Raw genomic sequence first — 16,884 nt, 5'->3', positions numbered from 1 at the left:
ATATATGTTAATTATTTCATAAATAATCACGCGAGTTACGCTGATTCTCGGTGCAGTAGAAAGAACTACGGGGAATTGGGAAACAAGATTAATACAAATGAACTTAGCAGCACAGGAGGCACTGCTGTGTTCTTTTACATAGGTTGAAAAATGAGTACTGATTATATTTTCAATATTCGTAGTTCATAGAATGTTTGTGTAATGGGCCGCGTTACGTTAATACCAGGTCCTTCGCTCACCACCGCAGATATGTATAAGGAGGCAGCAGCGAATCAGCATAAACAGGAGGCTGTATCGTCAATTATATCTTCCGGAGCAGCCGAAAGCGACCTTTGCTCCTCGGCATACGAGGACGACTCCATCATCATTGGCGATGCATGCCCTCAGAGGTTCGTACCTAATCCTAAACAGGATCGGAAGCCATTTACAATTTATGTAGAATAGTTAGGTTAGGTAGAATAAAATAGAATAAAATTAATCAATAGAATATGATAGAATAGAAATAGAAGTATTTTAGATAGTTCGCTGTGTCCTTTTCGGTGTTCTAGTTTACTTTATTATATTATAGACGCAAATAGTAAGAGCCTTTTAGAGTCGAGAAACGTTTCGTTTGGGATCTATTCCAAAATCGCTGAGTTTTGTTTCACACGCAAAATGAAATAAGCCCCTTTTAGACTTGCCCCTTCATCATGGGCAAGCAGTCAGAATCGATCTTAAGCAAGTAAACCAAAGACTAAAAGCCAGCTACAAACTCACCATCCTGGATGTGACGGTTAGTTCGTAGGTAATCACATTATGATGCGTGCCATAAGATGGTCCTTTAATTTTTGTGCAACTAACAGCGATTGCAGGTATAACTACAGTACTAGCACTCTAAAGGCACATCAGCAGATTCCGCACATACAACAAGCGTCCCATCCCCAGCAGGGGCAACCGCCACCGGGGTCCCAAAGCCCCTACGCCCAGCCGAGGCCTATCTCTGATAAGTGGTCAGTAAAACTATGAGAACAAGGTAAGTGAAGTATACGTTTGTTAGTGTTAGTTTTGCTGCATTGGCTATTATTTCGCTTTAACTGTATTAGTTAACTGGTAACTGTATGGTGCCACTGCTTGCTAGAAAACTTCTCGTTGACGGACTCTGACCCCCTTCTTCTACCTCTGTTTGGAATCGAAGTTGAATTCTCGACTTATTTGAAGTTCGAAATTGTTGTCCATTTATAAACTTGTATTTACTGAAAGGGATGTACGTTTAAGCAATGGAAGCAAGTGTAGTGATACGCTTCTGGTAGGGAAAACCTCCCCGAGCTGTTTCAATGGAACTATTCAAATCTATTCATTTTCACGCAAGATGACCGTCCGCATGCTCTTGTAGTTATCCACCACCTTCGAAGATAGATGTATAATATATGGTACGCTGTAACTTAGAAAATTTTATCTGGAAGCCATTTAAATAACTGAAGGCATGTTTTAACGTGGACGAGTTTTACATTGATTTTTTATTACTTTCTTCATGTCGATGGGTCGTTTTTTCAAATGGTGTGTAAAAGCTCCATTTCCAAGCAAGGAGCGTTGTACGGGAACTGTCTGATACTAACAAATTGCTGTACCTTATCAATTCGCGATGGTTGTAGAGAGGTGATAAAATGTAAGGAAAAAACACTGAAAAAAACTAACGCGATTCTAATGCCAAAGCCCCGTATTGCCTTTTAATTGGACTAAAGTTCGGTGTGAATGTATATCTGTTTTCAGTGTACGATAGCGATGATGGCGTATATTGGATTGGCAGCGCCAAAAGTACTTCTTGAATATCATCCCCATTTTCGTTCAGCTACGCAGGACCGACGGTCACGAATATAGATGAAGCATAAGTGAGGAAGTTTGAGAATCTTTTTGTCCGACGATGGCGGCTCGCCCCTGTACCGTGCGCGTCGTCCTCTAACAGTGCCTTATGTAATGGAACGGCTAGAATGGACTGCACAGTTAGTCGGCAGCGGGAAAAGAGAAGCAGATGATAATATTCACCGTAAAGTTACCAGTCTACTCGTTTGAGTTGGACTGTGGTGTATTGAAATGGCGCCATTGTACTATGAATCTATAATTAGATATGGTAACGCTAACTAAGCTAACCCAAGCAAAGCTGAGACAGGCTAGTACAGGCAGGACGGAAGCCCTTTATCATAGAAACTTGTATGTACGTTATTACAATATTAATCTTTGCAGACACAATATAGGTCATGTAACTCCTGCAAACGGCAGCAACGCTTTGTCTCTTGAGAGAAATTAGAGCAAGGTAAAAAAACAGAAACTGATAGAGACGAGAAAACGAGACAGAAACAAACTTCCACAAGAGACTCATTGTTCTGTGGAACCCTATCTGGGGTTTGCGATACCACGCTTGAGTGTCTGTCTGTCGATGTATGCGAGATTGTTACAGAGAGACAGCGATCGAGACCGAATGTGCTGAGGAAGCCAACGCTCAATGTGTACATAGCACAAAAAAGCACTCTTTCGAGTGCTTTACAAGCAACCGAATCATGCTGTCGCCCTCTCGTCCCCAAGCTCTGCTTTTGATTCACTTTCTTCACGGTTCGATTTGATAGGAAGAGAAACGCAGGAAACATGGAACGGAAGAACTGACGAAATACTACTTCGTCGCATGACAGCAGAAAGTCTCTTGGCGGTCCTCGCGAACGTGCTATGTCTCCGTTGCAAGACGGCCAAGGAACACAAAGAAAAACAGAATGAACCTGAGAATGTTGGCAGTAGATAAAAAAAAAATAAAACGAAAAAGGCGCCAACGACAATGACGAATACGACGAAGTGGAAGGTGGCAGCAGGAAGTGCGGACTGAGATTGGATAAAAGAGAGGGCGAAGTAGTTGTCAGGATGGGCGAACTGGAATGGCCCGTATGCTGAGATGCGTAAACAGAGGCTGAGAGCAGGATCGGCGGCTGCGTGGGAGTAGCGGCAAGAAGCGGCAGACATACTTCGTCACGAGTGTTGGTCCTGGCTCCCTACGGCATCACCCTCATTGGACGCTGGCCAGTATCGGCGAGCGCAAGGCCCAAATCCGTAGCCATCGCTACTGCCTGGCCCGTATTCATCGTTGCAGCTTGTGTCTGAAGCTTCCCAAGGGATTAGCAGTGGATAGCAGACGACAAGCAAAGGACGACACAAAAACGCTGAAGCGAGTTGCAACGAACCAATTTCGACAACAAAAAACGAAAAGTTGCAACGAAAAAAAAAGAAGCGGACGTAACGACTGGCTACTAGCGGGTGACGTTGGTCGGGTTGTGCCTAGTACCAGCGCGAAGAAGCTGAAAAGCGCCAAGGGAGCCTTGAAGGGAAAGGTCCGTCGCCCCAGGCCAAGGATCTGTACAGGCCCCAAGTGGGCAACCACCTAGGCTGGTTGTTAAGATGGTCACTGTGCCAAAGGGAAGAAAAAGGGGATGTATGTACAGCAAAAGAGCAACAACAAAAAAAAACACGTATAGTTACATCACTAGCCGTAGTAAGGTAATAACAGCAACATAGTACATAAAACAGAGCAGCCTTGGAGACAAACACGACAGGCACACGACATGGTGATAAACACACAACGTGCGCAGATATACACATACAAGAATAAAAAGCCCTATTTTATTTTTCTCTTGTCTGGGATATCAATTGGAAAGTGTTTGTAATAAACATAAAAGCAAAAGTCAAGGTAATGGTGGTAGTGCTGAAGGCGGCTACGGTAGGAACGTCGTTCGATAGTGGTCAAAGTGTCTGGGTACTACGGTCCGAGCAGAAGAACAGTATTAGCTTTTTTAGTTTTAGTTTAGTAGAAACAGACGTTTTTCGACGATGTAAGCGCGATTTTTTTAACTCTATATGCATATATGGTCGTGGCATTATGTTTGTGTAATCCACTGCGTAGGGAGCTACAGTTTTACGTAAAAGAAATGATTTCGAACTAGTAAACCATGACAAATCTACACTTGTCATAAGTCCAGTTCGTTTGATGGTCTGGACGGCATAGTGCAGAAAGAACCTGGACCCTTATAGCCTGCTAGTGACGAGTTCAGCACCAGCAGATGATGAAGCATTTGGATGGCAGTTGAGAAGCGCCCACTACTCACTTCACCGCAATGCTCATGTTGCTATGGGAGCAGTAGCAGCTTGAGAGAATTCTGGAGTTTGGAAACGCGCAAAAACAAGTAGGCGAGACAAAGGAAAGAGAGCTGCGAGCGCCTATTAGAAATGAAGTGCCGGTCTCATTTGAAGAACGAAAGACCAAACGGATAAAAACAGATGAATTTGAACGGCTGCTGAATGGCGGTGCAGAACCGGGCAGGTGGCAGGCAAGGTACAGACGGACTCTCGATTTAGGGGGCTCTGAAGGTCTCCCCGAAAATAAGTGGCAAAGGAGAATCTGGTCTGCTCGAGGGAAATAATGGTGACATTGAAAAGTGACTAGTTCATTTAAATGGCAAGGTGAACAAAGGTAGTTTGGTAAGACGGAAGGGTGATGGTTAGGCTAGGCCGGCTGGCCGTCGAAAAGAAGCTCTCGTTCGTCGGTGTGCCTTTCCAACAGAAAATAATGGAGAGATTTTTTGTTGTCAGTTTTGCCCTCGGTCATGGCAGCAAGGGGTACGCAAGCTCTTACGATAGCAACAGACGAAAATGGGGAAAACTGGAAAAATACAGAATGCGTTCTATGTCTACCTATAGTATGCAGGGTTTGAAAAAGCGGGGTGATACGGAAGAACGAGGAAACAAACTGCTTCGTGGGGAGCCGGTGGATGTGTAAGGCTTGAATGAGAAGAGCAGAGTGCCTACCTATTCACACCTCTCCCATTCAGCTTCCGCTGTTTGCGTGAACGGGAAAGATAATATTAGTATAGGCCAGAAGTGGTCGCTGCCGTTCCGTTGTAGTCACAGAAGGCATAACGGTAACACCCCACATAGCAGCAGCCTGAAGCTGCCGGCGGGAGACTTTAGAAGCGAACAATGAAATAAAGCGACATAACATTAAAAAATCATATCGAGGGCTAGTTTGCTTAATCTTTTGGCGCATCTTTGCGGCTGTCGCTGTATCTGCGTAACTGTCTGGCGTCAGATCTCGTCAGCTCGCTTGAAACACACGACCAACTGCGCAGTCAGGCGTGTAGAGAGGAAAAGGATAGAGTTGGAGTTTAGCATTGGTACTGAAAGTTTTGGAAGCAAAGAGGGCGGTAGGCGAAAGAAAAAGGCTAAGGAAACTGAAGACGAAAGAACAAGAGGACCAAGAGAATCGGTGGATAAGGGGATAATTTGGCAGGTAAGAAAGACGCTAGATGCGGTAGTAACGACGAGGACGACAATGCCGAAAGTATTAAACGGATGAGGCAGGAACACAATAAGCAGGCGATTCAGAAATCGGCGACAAAGGCGAGAGGGAAAGCTGGTATGGGAGAGTAACGTGGCTTACCGTGATACTCGTAAGCGGAAACAGCAACAGCAGCAGTAGCAGAACTGCGTCGGGCTTCCGTTTTGCAGTCCTGCGTCTGCGGCGGGCTGAGCAAGGATCTCGCAACTAGTCCCATTACCCTTAACGCGTTCTGTTCGTTCTATCTTTTTGCTTCATGGCAGTTCTGAAACAAATGCAAAATAAAAGTGGCCCAAAATAATTTAAAAAAGAACGGCACTGACTAGAAGGGAAGTAAGAAAAGCGCCCGCGAAAACCAGAAAGAGCGCGCCTATTTCTAAGGGAAGTGAGCGAGAGAAGGATATGCTAGTTTCGAAAAAAATTTTCTCAGAAAGTTTGTGCCATGGGGGTGTATTTTTTCGTTCTGGGTGAACTAGTATGCGCATATGGTGTAAACGAATGCGAGCCTTCGTACAGGGACTCTTATAGTGGCACATTAATTTATCATCTATTATTATCTTTCACAAAGGTGGCGGTCGTGGGCGTACAAACATTACAAAAGTATAAGAATGCTACTCAGTAGCAGGAGGTGGATCGCCGAATCTGAAATGGCGAACATGTGCAAATGTTTGTCAATGGAGTAGATCCAAGAATATGGGGTATTAACGGTCCAGTTTGGAATACTGCCATCTAATAGTATTAACTAACGTTTGAAATGCGAAATCAAAAAGACTATTGGAGGAATAGCTAAGAACAAAACGCGGGAAGAATTTTCGAAAATAGGGACAATATGGATGCTTTAAGGACCGCTAGGTCAACAACCATCGCTATGGCGATCTGAGGATTATACAATGATGAATTGAAAGTGCGGAATAGGATTACTGCACTGAGGAATGACGGTATACGTTAGTATACCGTCATTCCTCAGTACAGTTCATCACTGGGTTCATCACTGGGATCTTAAAGGCCACTACTTATGATCTTGGTTGGTCTTTAAAAGGAAAACGGCTATGTAGAGGACCGCATATGAAGCAAGCTATTTGACTGTGCTTTCTTTACTATTCGAAACGGTTCGGTCCTTATTTTGATCCAAAAATGTCCAAAAATAATTGTAATAACACAAGCGGAGATGCGGTCATATTTCGTTGTTGACTTTTAAGGCTTGTTTCATATTGTCCTTATAATCCATTTGAAAAAAGCCACTACCTTTAGTGAACCACATATGCGCAAATGCATACGTTTGATGGAAAAGAAGGCGCGCTGCCTTAGTATTGCAATAAGCGATAATTAGTTTGCGTTGTGTTTTGCATACACATGTATATAAACCTTCCTAATTATCTAAAATAATAACACCTGCCTGTTAATTTTTATTGACGGTTTTTGCGGGTAATCAGATAACTGCAAAACGATTCGTTTAGAACAACTGTATATTGTTGAAGCCTTTTCAACCCAATTTTCATGCTCCAAGATACTGCCAGCAGTCGTGGTTTTTAGTAGAAGAAATCGTAAACATACCGAAGCACATCGACCTATAATCTAATGAACGACTCGATGAAAAACACTGTTATTACAATTTGTACACTGTACGAAACTGGTATTTCCAATAACATGAACATTGAGCGTATAATAACAACGACATAAGAATAGAAATAATATCGCAACGAGGGTAATTTCTCCCAATTTTGCGTGACACACACACACACACACAGATTGCATGTATGATAGAACTGTGATATATCGCCTGTACATTCTATTACAATTGCCCATATACGGGCTGCACTAGCATGGATCGTTCACAGCTCGATAAAGCCTGATAAAAAAAAAAAAACAAAATCATAGCGATTACATCGAAAAAACGTAATGGTAGTATGGATTAAAGATAACTATGATAAAGAACAATGGGCTGATAAGTATTTTAGTAACAGTTACAGTTCTTCTTTGCATCAACCGCAAACAACAAGATATCGTTTCACATGTAACTATAAAAGTAATAACAAAATAAAACCAAACGGTGCCGTAGGTGTTGATACAGACGAAATGAAGTCGTGTCGATGGCTTTGACCATATAAAATTTATTAACAACGCTAATATATTTATAAGGATCGTATTTATAGAAAACAAATTCGAACGATAGCAAAGACGTGTGTTAGATGAAAGGGCTAGTCAGTTATATTCAAGGCGAAGCAGACGATATATGGGAAAACGAGTTACTTCACTGCGGATTGTAATAATGACAATAAAACATATATATATATATATATATATACATGGGGAGAGAGAAAAAGCGAAGTAGTTCATAACAACAACAATTATTATAATAATATGTTTATGAAGATTAAGATTGAAAAGGTTTATAAAATTGGATGACACACAAATAACAAACGCATTAGGAATAATCAAGTAAACAGAGACTGAAGATCAGAACGGGAAATTAGAGTCATCTTTTTTCGCCACAACACACACACACACACACACACACACACAAGAGGATTTCTTTACATTGTTTCTTTGCCAACAACAAATAACGACTAAACATAAAAATATCGAAAAAAAAAAAATAAACGTTTCATCAAGGATGGATGAATGAATTGCCGATCTAGATTGCGCGGCTTAAGTTGTCTGTTGGAACCTGTAGATAAGATTAGAGAAAAAAATGCGGAGGAAAAATAGGATAGAAAAAAGGAGCCAAGGAAGAGAGAGCAGCTGGACGAGTTGCGTGAAAAATAGCACGGCAGGAAAGGATCAAGTAAACGTAAAATAATAAATATCAAGGCCAAAAAAAAGACTTATCAACAACCTTTGGTGTTCAAGCTGGAGGCAGCGGATACGAAGAAAAGAGCAAAACGAAGCCATATAAATAAAATAACCTATAATAACCACAAGAACATGAGAGTGTCAGAAAGCAAAAGAGTATGTTAGGACAATTATTAAGAGTATTATCCCGATGACGGTATAAGTACTATTACGGCGATGAGGATTATTATTAAGAATAAGTAATAGTATCATCTCGATAGACAAAAAAGGCGAGGTGGAACCGACGACAAAATGAAACGGTGAACGAGACAAAAAGCTATTCTAGAGTACGGAATGGGAGGGCATGCAAAAGTCACGAAGGGCTATAATATATTGGAAACGACAAAATTAAAGAGAATGAGGGCGAACGGCAGTACAGAACAAAAAAATAAATTAACGTTTGTTTTTAAGTAATGTAATAACAATTAGACATGTTTTTATTGACCAAACTAATTGAAGGTGTCATTGAAACGCGAAGAGATAAAGTAGTTCTGGTAGTACTAGTAATAGTGGGTTGTATGAATTGTTTTTGATACGCGATAAGAACCAACTACAGTTCTTTCAGAGATATTTTCCGACACGTGTAATTAGTACCATACGCGTGTGGTACATACATTTTGTGTCGTGAAATATATACATATGAACAAAAACTATGCATCGTCCAGCAATAAATGTCATTCTATTCTTTTCTTTTACTCGTGCTAAATTCAAATCTGACAAAACATCTTCTTTTTTCCATCCACAAATATCATGCCAGTGATCAAAAGACGTTCTATACTTACACGTCTTCGATATGGTCGCGCCTGTCATGCTGTACGTGCATTTTCCTACATATATATCACACTTGCATATATATGAAGCAGTGAAAACGTGCAGTACGCACAGCCATGCATTTTCTTCTAAAAGAATACATTTCCATGTTCAACACATCGACAGTCGTCGTCACAGCGCTCGATTTCGAAATCTGTCATTATATATACATAATTAAATAAAAATAATTCTTTGATAATCTATACAGCGAAAGGGCTTTTATCTGTTTTTGCGACATCCGACAATTCTTATCCATTTGGCCCACACGAAGTGGACTTTCCCTGCTGGTGTCTGGTCATACGTAAAAAATTTTCCCCGAACCCTCTTAAAGAAATGTTTCGTGTTATTAGATATTACTCGGCGACTTATTACTAACTACTCTAGACACGGCTCATGAAAACAAAATTCATTGCGTTCTCCGTTTGTATAAAAGCGTCTTAATATAATTCCTTTAAGTGAGCCTACCTTTGTTAGAGTCGTCTGCACGGTTGTTATATTCTGTAGCGCTTATGCGCTCACGTTTTTACAGAAAAGCCCATAAGTTCTAATCATCTCGAACGAACTATTTGAAAATGCTTTACACAAAAAGAATCGAAAATGGCAACTATTTTACGAGGATTTGCAACGGGCCTTCTGAAGTCCTATATCGGGCTGATTTCATTTATAAAATGGTTTTCACAGAATAGTATACATTTTAATACTTAACCGGTCATGTACGTTTGGAGCTTCAATAAAACAAGTAATCTACAGCAGCCGATCCGTTACTAGTAAAAAATTCTAGGTTCACGTATCTGTTTAAACAACTTCTCTATCCGTGCGTCCCTCACTTCAGCTGACAAATAACTCAAGGGTTTAGTCGAAAAAATGGGCGGCAATGACATTACCATCGTAATCACCTCAAGTCCCTTGGGTTTACACAGAAACTTAGAGCTCGGATACCTCGTACGCTCGCTGAGTCCAGTACTTAGTCTGGTTTCGGGCGTCGTGTAACCACAGCGAGCGAATCCTGCACAAAATTTTCACTGGTGATGAGCAGCAATATTTGTACATAGATCATGGATCAGAACAGTTGGCTGATGAAGAAAAACCAGGGTCCAATATCCAACTAGATATTCATTCAAAAAAGCTATGGTTTGCGCTCCTTGGAACTGTAAGGGCCTAGTATTGGGAATTGCTCCTTATGACCGCTGGAGTTACTATAGAAGATTCTGTTATATCTTCTGTATTCTTCGGACCCTGCACTGCTCCGAGCCCCACCTTTTCCGTTCAGTGGGCAAGTACCTTTGCGGCCCTATTTTATATAATAATCAAGAATTTAAAAGACCGTCGGAAAACTTCCTTAAGACAAAACCCTTCAGCTTTTCACAAGACGGCATAATTATTTGCTGGAAAGTCGGAGAAAGCCCTACACACTGACAAAAGGTACCCAATATGAACAATTCCTATCACAATGCATCAGTATTGTTACGCGAGTAAAAGTAAGGGTTTATTTTGTTCAGTGAAAGAGGTGAGGAAAAAATCCACCGTCCAACCTTATAAATCAAATGATAATATGAAAATGAAATAAATAAAAATGGTCATTCGCATAGTTATTTTCGGTGGAATGTATTGGAAACGTACAAATATTGAACGCTGCTATAGAATAATAGATTTTTACGTAAGATTAATTCTTATTCGAGACAAATCTTAATTAAGGCCGATCGAATGAGTAGGAGTACGCAACTTATGATTAAAGATACAAGATTATTGCCGTACGATACGAGCTCAAGCCGCTTGGTTCTCATGTTTCTTCCGCCAAAGGCAGCCAATTTTCGAAAAAGGATATATTTTTTTTTTATTTACGTACGCTCGAACCCATTAGCAGATTATAAGTTAAGCAAAAATTGTTATTAGAACAATGATTTCTCTAGATATAATGTATCCGTTACAGTATCAAAAAACAGATGAATCTATTATAGTATTGTATAGCGGTAATTCTAAAAACTGCTTCTGGACCATCATTCGTAGCACCACTTATTACACACACGAACGTGCGGTGCACGTTCAAACAACTGCGCACGTTACGACGACACGCTTGCAACGAAGCTAGCATGAGTTTTAATATGGAAAAGACATCTCGCCGAGTTGGGTGTGAGCGGCGAACGATGCCTTCTTTTCTCTTTGCCCTAGTAGCTATGAACGATGCGCAAAAGTTTCCTTTCCAAAGCCAAGGTCGTGTTTATCTGCAAATAAACTCTGCCAACCGCAGGTCGGGGTCACAAATGTGTATACTTTCTTTATTCAAAGATGAGGTTGTTGTTGCCGTAATGACGTGACGTGCTCACGGACGAAGAGCACTGGTCGCCTAGTTTTTAGGCATACGAATTTGTAGAGCTTATAACGATGCTAACGGAAGTACGGCTGAAATCCCGCTAACAAAATAGAAACTGGCTTGCCGAATAATATCCACAGTACAGTCTACGACATTATACTTTGTATTAAAGTAAATATTATGGTTATATAAATATTAAAAAATGAATAAACAACGTTACAACAATAGCATCGTCGTTGAGACGTCGGGAAAATAGCGACGAAATAAAGACCCTATTTTCGCATCGGGAAGCAATCTTGTTTTACATCATTATGAAAATATAGTTGAAATCGTTTACTACATTCTACACTAAGATATTTATTTCTAGATACAAACTCTATATATTTGCCTGTCTCTTCGCAAACCTACCAAATGATCAGGGCTTACTAAGCATATCTTGTAAATGTATGACGTAAAGTATGAGGATCATAGCGATTCTTGGCTCGTATAGATCATACGTATTCGCACCGACTCGTTAGGGTTAAGGCCGTACATGTCGTTGACAAAAAACTTTAGATTTAACTTTTTCTTTTCAGCTCAAGTATAACGCAAGTACATAATATTAACTCCATAATTTCATACTGGAGTTGTGGCAGACTTATAATTTCGGTTTTACTTTGCTCTATAGCTAAGTTCATTTACGAGATTTGTGAAAGTTGCAGTTAAATAGATGGTGATGTTTCCAAGCTAAGATTGTTATGGCGAAACAGTTGTCTCAGGCTCCGTTACCAAAGGCGGAAAATTGTATCTGTGAAACTGAAAAATTCGAATCGAAGCCAAGAAGACACGAGCGTCACCAATGCAGCTTGACCTGTTAAGTCTTCTCTTATTTATAGTAGAAAGGTCTCGTCCACTTTACTGCTATGGTTAACTAATTCGCATCCGAAATGGGCGATGTACGTCATGAGTATCGGTGAGTAATATTCAGCAAGGTACGGTAATCAGTGTGTAATATAGGTGTTATTTTCGTAGTTATATATAGGTGTTTTACCTAGCTAATCTAAATCCGGTAGTTCATTATTCCTCGAAAAATTAATTCACTTACGACTAAAAATTGAAACGGAATAATTTCGAAATTTCTCTTTGTCATGCAGAAGTTTTTTTCATATATACGCGATTCCGGCACTATACTTTTCACGCTATTTGAACATCCTCGATATTTTAACGCTATGCCAAATGCAATCTGCCAATATGAAACATCGAGGATCAATTAGTTCCAATAGGTGCAGGAAGAAGACATCTAACTTAATTTGGTGAGTAATGGTAATAATTTAAATTTGGTGAATTTGCCCCTACTCTACTTTTTTCTTCAGGCTTTCGGTTTAGTGCATACAACATTTTACAAGCAATCATATATACAGAAAAGTATACGTATACAAAGCCGCCTAAGCTAAGCTACTCACCTCGAGCCTTCATTGGCAAGGCCAAAGCTCCATAGAAGATAAGTGAGAAATTTAAATCTAAAACTAACATTCTGCTAGGTAAATATAGCACAGTGTGTCCATATGTTACCCATACGATGTACATTGGCTAAAATAATAATTCCTTAAAGCACACCAATCCCTCAGTCTTATCGGTGATATGGATCTACTAGATTACCATTTGCAAAACTTCTACTTCCGTACTAGCTGCATCTTAAATTGAACGCTGTAGAACGTTTTGAGGGTACGTTGCAGACCGCGTGCGTCTGCGCGTGATAACTCGGAACAATTGAGAAGCTACCAGTGACAGTGCAGGGGCAGCGTGTCAACCCACCCCACTTAAGGACGCGTCATGGTCTAACGTAGATACGTGGCGCTAACCGTCTAAAACAATGGTTTACGGCAGAATAGGCATACAATGTTTTATCCTACATCTACTTAACTAATAGAACAGCCCAAGCTGTTGGCTAAAAATGGTTGATGACCGAAATTATGGGAGTACACGCTAGGGGTTTACAGTCGACGAAAAGATGAGGCGAAGCCTTATGGCATTTCTTGCACATAAGAGCAGAAGAAGAACAAAACCTACTGCATATAGAAATGGCCAGGAAAATGACGGAAAAGCTGCTCTGGTAGTGTTACAAATGAAGTGCTAAAGGATAATGTTAGCAATAGGTCAATAACAATAAGACCTCTACCACTGCAATTTTTTTCTTTGGATAAAACCGCTAAACTTCAATACATCGTGTAGGAACTTTGCAAAATGTGATAAATAGCTCTTAAGTAGCTAAACGTTGCCTTTTTGCTGATTGACGGTCTGCGCAGAACCTTGAGTCGGTTAATGGGACTAGCCAGACGGCCGATACTTGTATCGTTATCGCAATTTTACTTCCTGATCAGTTGAATTGGTCGAATATAGCCTATCTAAAGTTCTGTTTTGTCCTTATTGATTCTATATATATATATATATATGGTGTAGTTGGGGCGAAACGTTTAACTAACCCATTGTTCCCTAGCAGTGCCTTTACGAATTAGCAATTGCAGTGATATGAGACAGAACAGTGTTTATGTTCTTACCCTGTACCTTATACGGAGAGATGTGACCAAATTTCATTATCCTCAAGTTATCCAATTGTGCATTGGCTAAACGATTATTGCAACCTCTTTCGATGATAAACATTCGAGTTGCCTTCGAGTCTGTGAATGTAAACCTAGTCCAGTAACGATATTCAATTTCCACAAGCGACACAACTAGATAAAAAAAAACTATGCCTACCAAAATACATGAGGCGAGCCATACCTTTACATAGCAAGTCCCGCCTGCCGTACATCGGCATGCAAAAACACAAATAGTTCGACACATGCATACATATGGGGTCTGATAGACGTATGCATATCGATGTATGACCAGCTATTCACGATAGGATATGTGCAGTGGGACGACTGAACCAGGGGCAAAACCGGTAAGGGAACCGACGCAAACCAGTGGTGACGGAACTGTTACCGATCGACACCACCGTCACACATCCGTCGATTGCATTTTTTAGCGGCAACCACTTTTAACGGCTCACTTTTGCCATTGCTATATCGTTTCATTTGTATTGCTTACGATGTTAGCTGCAGGAGCATAAGCAGTAGGGGTAGAGCAATAGACACCAGCCGCCTCAAAGGCTGCGAGTGTTGGCGAGGTAATCCGCGCCCCTCAGACTGACAGACCCTTTTGGTCCAGCGGAGGCTTTCGGTCTGGTTCTCCTGCTGTTTCTATTGCCGCTTAGGGTACTGAATTGCCGACATCTCAACTGCTGCTTTACATCCAGACATATGCACATCCGTGCCCCGCAGTTTCTGTCGCGGCAATGCGTAGATGTTCGCACATGTTAAGACGAGATGCCTCTTCTAGACTGGAGGTACTGCCCGTGATGCGAATGTATAGATTGGCGTGGCTATCCCAACGCTGTTAAATCCTCAGAGCTTGAAGTCTTCTTGCAGACCTGACTCGCTTCAACGGCTGCTTCGGCCACGGATACGACGGATCTCCTCGTAAGTGACGAACCGCCATTCTTCGAAGTACATACAATGAACTTTATTAACGGTACCCATAAATAAAGGTAGTACTGAACGGATAGCGTTCTTTTAGTAGATAACTTATACGAGCTGTAGTACTGTTTCCAAGCGTGGCTGGAGCCGCGCAATAGGTAAGCTATTATTAACGTGTAGATTTCATATTGGTTGGAAAAGACAGACATAAGGAAAATAAATAGACACATAAGGTTAGCTGGTTCTACCAGATGAAGGTACGATCTGGCTGGATACCCTAGACTTCATATATAATCGGCCTTGGTTTTCCCAGATATGTGACTGAAATTTCTTTTATTCAGTTTCTATTCGCCAAACTTCAGCGCTATTTAGCTTCAGGCACATTTCGTATTCATGCAATCCATCTCGCACGAGGTATACATTTTCGAGCTGCCCTAACGGCTGTACAGACAGCAGCATTAGTAATATAATAACTGTAGTCATTATTGTTCATATTGTCGTCGTTGTTGTTGTTGTCGTCGTGCCGCGGGGGTCGTGTTTCTCTTTGCCCCACTTAACTTGGCTTAATTCCAGCGATTTTTACGGCGGCAGCTGGTGTACGTCGACGCAGCGTGCCCTGAGTCTCGCTCCAGCTACTGTTGTGCAGCTGCCGGTACTGCTCCCGTTGCTGTCGTTGTTGTTCAAACAAATACCATACGTTTGTATGCTTTTCTGTACCCACGTTCGGACGGTACTGTTACGAAAAAGGCTGAAAAAGAGCGGCGTATGGTTACGAGCTGAACAGGCAAGTAAATGAGCGCAGCGAACAAAGTGGCATGTGGGGCGCATTTTGCATTAACGCAGGCGGGATGGCGGCTCGCGTTACGCCGGTACTCTACTTGGGCAGAAAACATGCTTTAGGGGTGGCTTGGAGAGGTGGAAATGGACGAGACTCGGGAACGCAATGCCGGGGATAACCCCACTAAAGCAAACAACTAAGCCGTTGAGGGGTGAGGAGTTATAGGGGTCCTATTTACTATAGATCTCCAGGAACGAGGACATTTAGAGGTTTCAATCTAATACGAGTGAGAGAGCGGTGTCGAAAGCTAGTCATTATTAGGCAAGATGGAAAAAACGATGAATTTATTTGTTAAATTTATTTACTTATATGACGATAAACAGTGATTAAAAAAAAAGACTGTAAAAAGGGCTATGTTGTGAAGTAAGCAATATATGTTAAATGATCACGAAGCATGGTTAAGACAGATTATCTCGGTAAGGCAAAAAATAGAAGAAGCCTTAGTTGAACTGGATTGCTTATGGAAGTAAGGTTGAGTTTAGCGAAACATAACTATCCAATTATAAGCTTATTAATCATATAAACCTAGGTATAGGCAGCATTCTACTTTATCTGTTAATACGAGAATGTAAGGTTTACATTCTAATAGTCTCATATGTTAAAACTTACATCTGAATTTGAATCGTTTCTAACCCTGTGCACAGTCTAAGATCGCAGGATAATTATATGTATTAATTTACGTAACATAGATGTATCAAACTACTACTTTAGGACGATGACGACGAAGAATATTCTCAGTAATTTCCTTGGAAATGTCCGCATCAGAGTTGTCGATGATATTTCCCTATGAATCATCTTACTTACTTTCAAACATTGAAAAACGCTGTTTGCAGTATCTTCCAATAGGTCTATATGATATATTAATCAACTATTAATTCTAACGCTTTCTTTTTTGGGTAATTGCTTCGTATTCTATCAGTCAGCTCAATCGGTTATTATGTCAAAACGATGCTGGGTACAGTTGGTAGAAACTTAACGGTAAGTTACGTACGAGACTTGTGATCGTTTAAACATCAACTCCTTCTTCAGGTCTTAATAATGGTATTTGGTTGTGATTCCACATCAGATCCTTAGCATTTGGTTTGCTGTTCTTTTTTTGTTAAAGTGTACGCATTTTTAGCTATCGCTTAACTTAGCAGTGTTTGAAAAAGATCACTTGCACAAACAGTGAAATTTGGCTTACCTCTTTGATAGTTATATTGTATCACACGAAGCCGAGATCGCCCATCTTAATACAAAACATTCG

The 16,884-nt window shown here is 40.8% G+C and overlaps 1 protein-coding gene across 12 annotated transcripts in view; it reads left to right on the top strand.

Moving 5' to 3' along the window:
- Positions 1–9,199, top strand: part of LOC111250466 (cell adhesion molecule Dscam1-like) — a 306,297-nt gene extending 297,098 nt beyond the window's left edge. For 11 of the 12 annotated variants that reach the window (XM_086988683.1, XM_086988682.1, XM_086988680.1 and 8 more), the window contains 3 exons: positions 227–389; positions 843–1,012; positions 1,750–9,199. In XM_086988683.1, coding sequence (XP_086844809.1) covers positions 227–389; positions 843–1,005 — 326 coding nt within the window. In that variant the 3' untranslated portion in view covers positions 1,006–1,012; positions 1,750–9,199. The remainder of the gene's footprint in view (positions 1–226; positions 390–842; positions 1,013–1,749) is intronic. The other variant, XM_022805781.2, reaches the window with a different exon arrangement.
- Positions 9,200–16,884: the final 7,685 nt, after the last annotated feature.

This window comes from Varroa destructor, unplaced genomic scaffold (assembly GCF_002443255.2).
Source record: "Varroa destructor unplaced genomic scaffold, Vdes_3.0 BEIS01000004.1, whole genome shotgun sequence".
NCBI classification, from domain to species: domain Eukaryota; kingdom Metazoa; phylum Arthropoda; class Arachnida; order Mesostigmata; family Varroidae; genus Varroa; species Varroa destructor.
Note: the sequence above shows the minus strand (reverse complement) of the source record. Positions and strands in the feature narration are given on the sequence as shown.